The 11,143-nt window shown below is 40.8% G+C and overlaps 1 protein-coding gene across 1 annotated transcript; it reads right to left on the reverse strand.

The window, feature by feature from the left end:
- LOC148426878 (lymphocyte antigen 75-like) lies at nucleotides 1-10,841 on the reverse strand. The gene is made up of 5 exons (XM_088437441.1): nucleotides 9,208-10,841; nucleotides 4,501-4,696; nucleotides 2,468-2,806; nucleotides 360-448; nucleotides 1-285 (listed from the first exon to the last, which is right to left on the reverse strand). Exons 1-5 carry the CDS (start codon nucleotides 9,433-9,435, stop codon nucleotides 175-177), a joined length of 963 nt encoding a protein of 320 aa, XP_088293567.1. The 5' UTR covers nucleotides 9,436-10,841; the 3' UTR covers nucleotides 1-174.
- Between the last annotated feature and the right edge of the window lie 302 nt (nucleotides 10,842-11,143).

The raw sequence follows: 11,143 nt of genomic DNA on the forward strand, positions 1-11,143 counted from the left end.
TCTTGTTTATTATTAGCTTTTTTATCGAATTCACAAAATGTTTTCAATTTTTGGCTCCCATATGTGATCAAAAACTGCAAGGTAAACACAAACACAACAACTATTCTTGTCTTACAGTATTAATGTACCTTTTCAATTTATGATCATTACAAGCTAATTGACAGTATTTCAGAATCAACATTGGGTTTTTTTCTCCTGGCAAAAGACTCTTCTCTGCTTTTCCAGTACCTTCCATCTCACTTGAAGGCATTTGCTTGCGAGGGTGCGTTGCACACTTTGCTGTAGCTGAAACACACAAAGATGACATTTAAAAGATTTACTGTAATTATTGCTTGTTTTGTATTTAAGGTGACGTTTACCTGCTCCAAGACTTCTGTCTGATTAAGCTCCACCAAGTTCTTCTGCACCACACTCACCCTCACCAGTCGTTTTGCTACAGGCTGAGCCTCTTGATTGGGGAGAGGGTGGAAATTAATATTTTTTGCCTGTAATCAAACTTTTGTTTATATTGTTACAATGACCTTTTGAAAAATCCTCCATTTCACTCAGTCATATGCCCCAATTTTTTTTTAAATAATTTGTCCATCCATCCACCCACCCACACATTTTCTACTGCTCATCTGGTCACAGGGGCAGCATCTTTAGCAGGGAAACCCAAACCCCCCTCACCCCAGCCACTTTATCCATCTCTTCCAAAGGGGCCCCCCCAGGCATTCCCATTCCAGCCGAGAGACATAGTCTCTCCGGCATGTCCTGGGTTGTCCCCGAGGCCTCCTCCCAATGGGACATGCTCGGAACATCTCAACAGGGAGGCGCCTAAGATGCCGGTGCCACCACAACTGATGCCTATCAACATGGAGAAGCAGTGGTTTCTACCAAATGATCTTCTCAGCTTATCTTAAAGGTAGACCCTGGACACCTTGCAGAGGAAACACATTTTAGCCACGTATATACATATACATATGCATATACATATATACTTTTATATATGTACAGATGTACAATCCAAAGTGTCCTCTCTACCTTCATCACAGTCTGGTGCAGCAACTGTACAGCACAAGACAGGAAGGCTCCCACGCGTGTGATCAAGACCTCACAGCGCATCTGTGGAGCGGTTCATTATTACTCCCCTTATTGCTCTATTTGTGTTTTGTTTGTTTTTTTGTTTTATTGCCTACCTTATTATTTGCTCGATTATGGAATTAGTCTGCTCGTGGAAGTGAACAGAATAAGAAATTCATTGTGTGGTATTGCTTTGCATATGACAATAAAACTGTTGATCTTGAATCTCATGTTAGATCACAACCCTCAGCTCATGACCATAGTTGAGGGTAGGAACTAAATTGACTGGTAAATAGAAAGCTTTGCTTTTGGTCAACTTCTGCTGCACCACCACAAATTGGTGAAAAGTCTGCATCACAGCAGAGTCTGCCTGCTTATCTCCCACTCCATCTTGCCCTCACTCACTTAAGGCAGAACCTCATCCTCGACCTGGAGAGAGCACTGCACCCTTCTCTGACTGAAGGCAAGTCTCAGATTTTGGAGACACTTATCTTCATTCCAACCACTTTGCACTCAGTTGTAACCCGCTTCAGTGAGAGTTAGAGATTATAGCCTGAAGAAGCCCACAGTATCATATCACCCACAAAAGGCATATCTTTAAAGGGGGATCGCCACCGCAGTCTGCCAATCCAGAGGCACTGCCCTCCAGGTCAATGCAATGTTGTGAAGGCATGTCAACCAGGACAGCCCCACAACATCCAGAGCCTTAAGGGCATCAGAGCGGATCTCAACAACCCCAAGAGGAACTTACTATCGAGGAGGTTTTTAACCATCTTGGTAACATCAGAGATAGGAGAGATCACCTCAGTAGGAGGAAGACGTATCACTGTAATTGAGGGGGTGTTCAAAGTATTCTCCTGCTACAGTATGTCTTCAGTAAGGCTCAATAGTATCTTTAAAATGTCAGCTAATACCAGGAAGGGCAATTTGTCTATTCACAAGGGCTGCATGGTTATGGCCAAAATAACAATCACAATTATTTTGGTCAATATTAAAATCACGATTATTAATCATGATTATTCATCATGTTTGGTCAAACATGTCTATTCACTGCCCTTTTTTTAAACAAGCAGTATACAAACAAGGCTTCAAGGCTTGATACTTACAAATAATATTAAAAAACGAAAATAAATAAATAATATTTAAAACAAACAGCACAATGGAAAACACAGCTAACTTACTTGCTGAGAGCAAACAATTTAAAATAAAAATAAGTCTTGTGAACATGTGGGAAACACTGTTTCCTGCTGGTAAAATGACAAATTTCTTGAAAAAAAAAGTGCCAGACTTTTTAAATGTTAATCTTGCTGTGGATCAGCCGTGGCAGCCAATATCGTGATCGCGATTAAACTCGATTAATTGTGCAGCCCTACAATTTACTGTTGCATGTTTGCCATTCACTTACCATGGTAACAAATAAATGGGTGCTTCATGTCACAATTGCGGTTTTTCCACCATGTTGAGTTAGACAAGCTGGCCACTATGCACGAGGCATTTGCATGCTTGTCTAGCTTTTCCATTTGAAAGAGTGAGAATGTGACTCCACTTCCATCCATCCATTTCCATGAGTCACGGTTGAGGCCAAGCCAGGCTTTGTGTCGACCAGTGAGCAGCCTCATGATATCGCTGTTCTCCAGCTCGTTGCTCACCCTAGCCAGTTTGCTGTTGTTTCTCTGGCAGGCCACCTGAGCTTGGTGCCATGTCATGTTTTTCTCCCGGAGGACGTATGATCGAGTATTGGACACTGGGAACACATTTGTTAAATAACAAAAAACATAAAGCACCACATGGTAAAGAAATGTGATGCTAAAAAATGTGGTCATTCACAATCAACAAACTTGCTTAGCAACAAAATAAGTGGAAGCAAACTGATTAATTGATAGCAGGTGCTCATGTGTGCGTTTCTGTCACTCGCGCCACACCACCAGAGACGAATAGAATAGAATACTTTTATTGACACTGTACACCAGTGTCAAGGTCAGGCGAGGCAGGCGAGAGATAGACTGAAGTGAAGGTGGGGGTGGTGGACCCAGATGCAGGGAGTCTTGGAAACGACAAGGTTGAGTTGAGATCCATAATTTATTGTCGGAGACAGAGCAGGAACAAAAACGGGCGAACAGCATGGCAAAGAAACTCCAAGCATACAGGCAGAAGGGGAAAACGGGAAGAAATAAACTGGCAAGACTGGTGACATAAAACTATGCTCTGACAGTAGCTGTAACAAAAACTTGACTTAAATAGACACACACACACACGAGTTAGGCAGACACGCAACAGCTGGGAAAGAAACTAAGCAGGGAAAGCGGATTGGTGAACACACAAGGGGCAGGTAGACTCAGACAGGTGGACCAAATCAAAACTATTTCGGAATGACAGGAAAAGAACAGAAACAGGAACTATGCAAACAGAAAAAGACAGAACCCCTCAAAATAAACCCACCACCCAAATACCAACAACAGAACATGACAATCAGGTCTATCAATCAATTTTTGAGAGCCGCTTATCCTTACAAGGGCTTACGATTGCCTATCCCAGCTGACTTCGGGCAGTAGGCGGGGGACACCCTTGAACTGGTTGTCAGCCAATTGCAGGGCACACAGAGACAAACAATCATTCACACACACAATCACACCTAAGGACAGTTTAGTATGTCCAATACACCTGCTGTGCAGGTTTTGGAGTGTGGGAGGAAGCCGGAGTGCCCGGAGAGAACCCACGCAGGCTCGGGCAGAACATGCAAACTCCACACAAGAAGGCTGGAGTGAGGTTAATTTTAAATCGGGTCCCTTAACTGTGAGGTTCACCGAGCCGGCCTTCATAAAAATTATACTTAATCTATTCTTGCCATTCCTTACATGTGAAATGTCACCGTCAAATTCCCTTTCACCCTCGGTTATAACCGAAAAGTGAGCGAGCTTGAGCTCATATCTTACCTTTGAAGTAGAAAAAAAAGAAGACATTTGTGCATCACTATTCAAGCCCAAGATGGATCTCATCACTCATCACCACAAAAACCACAATATTTACTCTGGTTCTTACCTGGAATTGGTTACGAACTAATTTCGGTATTTCTGTGGGACTTGCATGGTGTTCTTTTTCCTAGCCTTGAAATAACTATGAGCATCTGGGACTGTCTGTTTTGAGCAAATGTATAATCTCTTACATGACAGTACTAGCTCCTGGTCATGACTGTGTGAATGAGCTATCACATCCGCAGACCAGGTGGGAAAATCAGATCTTAATCCAGTCTGAAAGGTTTTGGCCAGAAACTTGCAGAGGTACCGATTGTGACCAGTTAAGATTTTAATCCACCGCCTAGAAGATTGAGTCATATATGGTCAGATAAAAAGCTATTGTCATGATATTTATGGACAAAATCCTCCATAATGCAGCTTTAAAATATAATTAACAGATGTTTATGGAAAGAGAAGATCTCACTGCAGATGGACGGAAGCAGTTTATCACACTGGTCGTCTCTCCAGTATCCTCTGGGGTCCATCAGAACACAGCCTTTTGTGTCCAGCTTTTCATTTGGTTCATCAGGATACCACTTGCTGTAGTCATAGCCCACCGTGTAGGTCTGCCCCGATGATGACCATATCCAGCTTGGCATGCTCAAACCGATCCAGGCGAACTGTAAATGAGGCCATAATCAACTTTCTTTGCCCGTCATTAAGATTAAACGAGAACCATTATTTGTTTACAGCCAAAATGCCCACTTCATTCACACATGTCTGCCTATTATCAGCATCAGTTGCATCAGAAAGTAATGCAATAAGGAACTTTTTGGTGCTTTTCCATTAGACCCTTCCAACCCCACTTTCATGGGGCCAAACGGGTACAATATATATATATATATATATATATATATATATATATATATATATATATATATATATATATATATATATATATATATATATATATATATATATATATATATATATATATATATTTAGTAAAGAAAATTTTTAAATGAAATTTACTTTCATTACTTTTCATTATAGTTAATATAGTTATATTAGGCCAGCAGACCTTGACGGTCTTGATGGTCCACCAATATATATATATATATATATATATATATATATACAAACTCCCTGTTTTACGAACTTTTCATCTTGCGAACGTGGAACGTTGCATTTTTTTTGTCCCCCTCTTATGCACAAACCTTTCGTCTTACGAACAATCTAACATGCCGATCAGTGTGTCCGCACTATATTTTTCGCTTTGCTGCGTAAACAAATTAACTATTCTCGCATGACACGGAAAACGCCGATATGCTATTGGTCTTTTAAGGTCACAGTCACGGTCTCAGTCACGGTCTCAGTCAAGGAGATGCCGATATGCTATTGGTCGATTAAGGTTACAGTCATGGTCTCAGTCGCGGAGATGCCGATATGCTATTGGCCGGCGTCACGTCAATCACAGAAATGCCGATATGCTATGGGCCGAACGCCTTCATCTAGCTTGATGGTCGGTGTGTTGTGAAGACTTTGCAAACTTTATCTGTTAGACATGGCTTCTAAAATTGCTAGTGGCGGTAAAGGAAGAAGTAAGAGGATGATGACAATAGAAACCAAGCAGGAGATAATAAAATAATACAAAGGAGGCGCACGCATAGTTAACCTTGCTCGTGAGTATGGCCGTAATCGCTCGGCAATCTTCTAAGGGCAAGAATTTCCTTGCCAGGGGACGGACCTCGGTCAAAATGGAGAGGCTTCTTCTATTATGGATTAAAGAGAAGGAAATCGCCGGTGATAGGTTCTCCTTTGAGAAAAGTTCTCGTTTAAGAAAATAAATAAATAAATTCTGGGGGTTCGTCTCTGCTCCCCTCCGCCTCCACTAAGCTCAAGTCACGTCACCCCAAAGGTAAATGTCATTTTTTCTTTGTATACTTATGTTATTTAATTTAACTGTACAGTAGATTATGTTACTAATTTTTAATATGTGTATAAAGTTGTGATGTTTTTACCTAAGGTTTTTGCACGCGTTGCACGCATTCACTAATTTACATAGGTTTGGATTGCCCGTCATACAAGCAATTCGAGTTACGAGCATAGCCGCTGAACAGATTAAGTTCGTAACACGGGGGCCGACTGTATATTTACAGTCGGCCCCCGGTTTACGAACACCCTGTTTTACGAACAATTCAATTTACGAGCGTGGACCACGGAGATTTTTGTCCCCCACTCACGAGCAACCTTTCGTCTTACGAACAATCCGACATGCCGGCCATTGTGTATGCAAATATATTTTCGCTTAGCTACGTCAACAAAATCAGAAGTTGACGCTTGTGACAGTAACGTGAACGCTATTGCTCTTACAACGTCACAGTCACTGTCTCAGTCACGGTGTCAGTCACGGAGTCAGTCACGGAGATGCCATATGCTATTGGTCGATTAAGGTCACCCGGTCTCACTCACAGAGATGCTATTGGCCGGCGTCACGTCAATCACAGAAATGCTGATATGCTATTGGCCGAACGCCTTTATCTAGCTTGATGGCACAGCTGATCGGGATGGAAGGAAGGAGAGAAAATGAGTGAAAAACGGAAGGAAGGAATGTTGTGAAGACTTTGCAAACTTTATCTGTTAGACATGGCTTCTAAAATTGCAAGTGGCGGTAAAGGAAGAAGTAAGAAGATGATGACAATAGAAACGAAGCAGGAGATAATAAGAAAAAAAGAGGGAGGCACACGCATAGTTAACCTTGCTCTTGACTATGGACGGAACCGCTCGGCAATCTTCTAAGGGCAAGACTTTCCTTGCCGGGGTACGGACCTCGCTCGACAACAAAATGGAGAGGCTTCTTCTATTATGGATTAAAGAGAAGGAAATTGCCGGTGATATGTTTTAGCATCTCCGTGACTGACACCGTGACTGAAACAGTGACTGTGACATTGTAAGAGCAATAGCATATCAGCGTAACTGTGTTAACATTGCGGGTTGGTCTCTGCTCACCTCCGCCTCCACCCAGCTCAAGTCACATCGCTCCAAAGGTAAATGTCATTTTTCCTTTGTTTATGTTATTTAATTTAACTGTACAGTAGATTATGTTACTCATTTTTAATATGTGTATAAACTCGTGATGTTTTTACCTAAGGTTTTTGCACGCGTTGCACGCATTCACGAATTAACATAGGTTTGGATTGCCCGTCATACGAGCAGTTCGAGTTACGAGCGTAGCCGCTGAACGGATTAAGTTCGTAACCCGGCGGTCCACTGTATAATATATATATATATATATATATATATATATATATATATATATATATATATATATATATATATATATATATATATATATCCAGATGGTCTTAAATCGACACCTTGTGACCTGGTTGGCTATTGCAACTGTCTTTTAACTCTATGTGCCCATTCACTCACAGTGAATAGACACCCGCAACTGTTGATTGTGAAGGACTCGAGCAAATTCCAAACAGCCTGGCAACACAAGTTAGCTGAAATCAGATTGGATACAAACTCTGATCTAAAACTTTAACACTGGAAGGAGCATAACCAAATGGATACAATATAACACGAAGAGAACAGAATATTGACAATATATATTAGTGGTGGACCATCAGGGCCAGCAAGGTCTTCTCTGCTGGCCTAATATAACCTGACATTATCATAACTATAATAAACTATAATAATTATAATAACTGTAATGAAAGTCAACTTCATTTTAAATTTATTTTTACTAAAAATACATATTGTATATTTTTATATATAAAATTATTATCCATATTCTGTTCTTTTCGTGTCATATTATATCCATTTGGTGCTTGGTGGATCGATGCTCCTGCCAGTTTCTAGTTTTAAGTTGTAGTTTTAAGCCAATTAGCTAACAATTCAGCTAACTTGTGTCGCCAGGCTGTATATAATTTGCCTTGGCCAGAAGCCTGGGCATTCACATCAACACGGCACGGGTTTCTGCACAAGCGCAGATGAATATGTGAGCGGCCCGTATGACTGCTGTAATAGCCAATCGAGTCATAAGATCATCATCTTCACGTTGAACGTGACGTGAGTGGATGCTCACTGCAGGAAGGCGGTGCAATGCTCAACAAGAAAGGGTACGTGGTGTTGGCTTTGGCTGATTGCTCTAGATGCGTAGCATAGCTATTAGCTAACCTGTCCCGATTTGGTCATATTTCTGACTGGGCTAGCAGAGGTGTGAGCTAACCCTGGCAAATATATCCGCTGGGAATGCCTTTTGTTTGCAAAGGATCGATTTGGTGTTTGGAGCTACACTGGATTTGCAAACTTCAATTGTTTAACCAAGGCACCAACGAGACGCCAAAGCACAGCTGGACACACGCGCTACGCTGCTTTTCAAAACTTATGGGGATGCCCGAGTGGATATACAGTTTTGTACATCTCAGTTCAAAGGTAAAGAGAGCTCTTTAATGCACTACGGTGCTTATAAAAAACTTTTCGAACACCCGAGTGGATACACTGTACATCTCAGTGACAAGAGAAAGAGCATTAAGAGGTCAAGAAAAATCGTGAGATATTGAAAACACTGATTAATTGCGACCGCCGTATGCTTTGGTGAGTGCAAGCCTTTACTTTATTTATTATTTTTCATTTTTAATATGTTTGTGTTATTTTATTTCGCTCATATTCGATTAATTGTAAAGAAATCAAATGTTGTTTTTCTTATATTTAACTCACAGGATGGAACAGTACAGGGTCTGTTGCCATGTTCCTGGGGAAGAAGATAGCAGTGATTGCATGGACTGATAGTATAAGGAGTTCTACCTACTCCCCTTTGGGGGCAGCATATGGTTTTATAACTACAGCCAACCCTAATGAATAAAAGAGGGACGGACAGAAAGTGTAACCAGACGGGAGGGACCTCTGAGAAGAGGTGCAGGTTCCTGTATGCTCTCCTCATGAGTAAAATGCCTTTGTCTTCCTTTCTGTTTGTTGTTTATCAAAAGTTTAAAGTTGCCTGAACCTGACACCCTGAGCCAAAAATGATGCCCACCCCTGTGCTAACCACCTCTCAAGCCATCAAGTTAAACTATTATAGGACTAAATGTTGCCACCAGCTCTTGCAATGCAAACATACAACTTCCTTATTCTTGCTGTGTAAATATGATATTTATTCAGTCTGACGTAATTCCATAGTTACCTGTTCTCCCTTAAGCATTCCATGGTCCACAATGTCCATTATGGTCCTCATATCCTCCCCATCACGTACAGTGGCGAGGTTTTGAAACTTCTCTTTACAGTGTTGCAAGGCTTCATTCCGTGTCTTTGGGGAATAAATAACACGAAAGCAACAGCGAGCACTGGTGCATGATACCTGTACACACAAGCCTGAAGAGAGAAAGTTGTGCAAGTGACACCCTTGTGTCATCAGCGGATCGAAAAACTGAAGCACTTGCCTAATGCGATGATTGCCAACTCCAAGACCAGAAGAACCTTATCCATCGTTATGATCTCTGGTGCAACACTGTCATAACCCTTATTCAGTGCCATCAACTTAATTTGTTTTCATGCAAACCAACTACAGAAAGCCTTCATGCTTCCTCTTTCCATGACCGAAGTCCACATGCAAATGAAGTTTAGTCATATAATACCTCAAAAAAGCAGCTAATGGATGGCAAACTCTAATGCAGTAATGGTGACTTTCCCTTAGGGCTTAGGCAATATGGACATACAGTATCTGTTCCAGAGTCATTATAAAACCTTTATTATTATTATTATATAGCAATGAAAACTAATAGCATGTTTACGTATAATATCGCCAAGAGAAATCATGTAGATGTTGAACAGTAAGGGACCAAGTACTGACCCCTGCGGGACACCACATGAGACGGAAAAAGATTCTGATATTTTATTTTATTTCGTTCATATTAAATTAATAGTAAAGAAATAAAATGACGTTCTCATATTATTGTAATTTGGACTTCATAAAATTTTGTGCATATTTATTTTAAATTATTATAAATTCTTTAAAGTTTTGACAGCATCATGTATAAGGATACAAGTTTTAATGAGGCAAGTTTTAATTGCTGATGCGGGTTTATTGACATTTAAATGCTCCGGAAAATAGCCTGTGTAGCTCAGTAATGTGTACGTGGGCACATGAGGGGTATTTATTCATGAGTCTGACATCACTGAAGGCTTATGTGTGAAACTCACGGACCGCCACTGGTGTATCGTGTATGAATGACTTTGTGAATGTATGTATGTACAAATGTATGAATAACTACGATATGTGCAACTGCAAAATTAAAGTGTATTCTAATCCAGCGGTGTCCAACTCATTTTTATCGTGGGCCACATTATAGTTCTAGTTTCTGGCAGAGGGCCAGAATAATTTTAAGTGTGTTTGTCACACACTTTGCCTAGTTTTGAAATCAGAGGGATGTAGAAACTGTTCAAAAGACAGATTGGGAACAACAAATTGTTGTTTTTTTGAAGACAACTTGCAAGTTTGGTATTTTAGCCAGAAACTTGAGGTCGAATCAGCATTTGATGGGCCATATAAAATGATGTGGCATGCTTGATCCGGCCCCTGGGCCTTGAGTTTGACACCTGATTTTTACTCTATCTTTACTGTACCAGAGTCTCCCTCGTTTCTCATTATTTAATGTGTGCTAAACCTCTCTTCTCAAGTAACCCACAACAAATAAAGGGATCTGTATAAGCATTGTGAGTTTGAGTGAAATTGACTGACCCCGAGCCCTACTCAAAACAGCTTACTATGATACTTCAATCAGGAGGGTTTGATAAGAAGCAATCATCTGCGTATACAGCATGGGGTACAACATCAGCCTCACATGTCAACCACGAGAGGTCTTTTGGAAACCAGAACCTGTTCACACACGGAAGTGCTTTGCAGGAGACATCTAATTTGCGTCCCTGCAGAATCTTGAAGTTAAGGGTACAATGGTGGATCCCAGATTGGAATTATGACTTGACCATTCAGTTTCAGGTTCAAGCTTCACAAGTAAAAGTCCATTTTGTTTACTTTGAGTTTGAATAGTGGCTAGAGATTTATTTGTAGTTGCTCCCTGTCTTAGTCCTGGTTTCATTTCTTGCTGATAAGAGTATTCTGG

Source organism: Hippichthys cyanospilos, chromosome 2 (assembly GCF_059441005.1).
Source record: "Hippichthys cyanospilos isolate Australia breed blue-spotted pipefish chromosome 2, RoL_Hcya_1.0, whole genome shotgun sequence".
Lineage (NCBI taxonomy): Eukaryota > Metazoa > Chordata > Actinopteri > Syngnathiformes > Syngnathidae > Hippichthys > Hippichthys cyanospilos.

Excerpts from the sequence above, each read along its gene's own strand:
- LOC148426878 (XM_088437441.1), bottom strand. The coding sequence starts at position 9,435 with ATGACACAAGGGTGTCACTTGCACAACTTTCTCTCTTCAGGCTTGTGT. Across the intron at positions 449-2,467 it reads CCCATTTATTTGTTACCATG|AGGCTCAGCCTGTAGCAAAA; the intron begins GTAAGTGAATGG and ends TCCCCAATCAAG. Across the intron at positions 286-359 it reads AGACAGAAGTCTTGGAGCAG|CTACAGCAAAGTGTGCAACG; the intron begins GTAAACGTCACC and ends TGTGTGTTTCAG.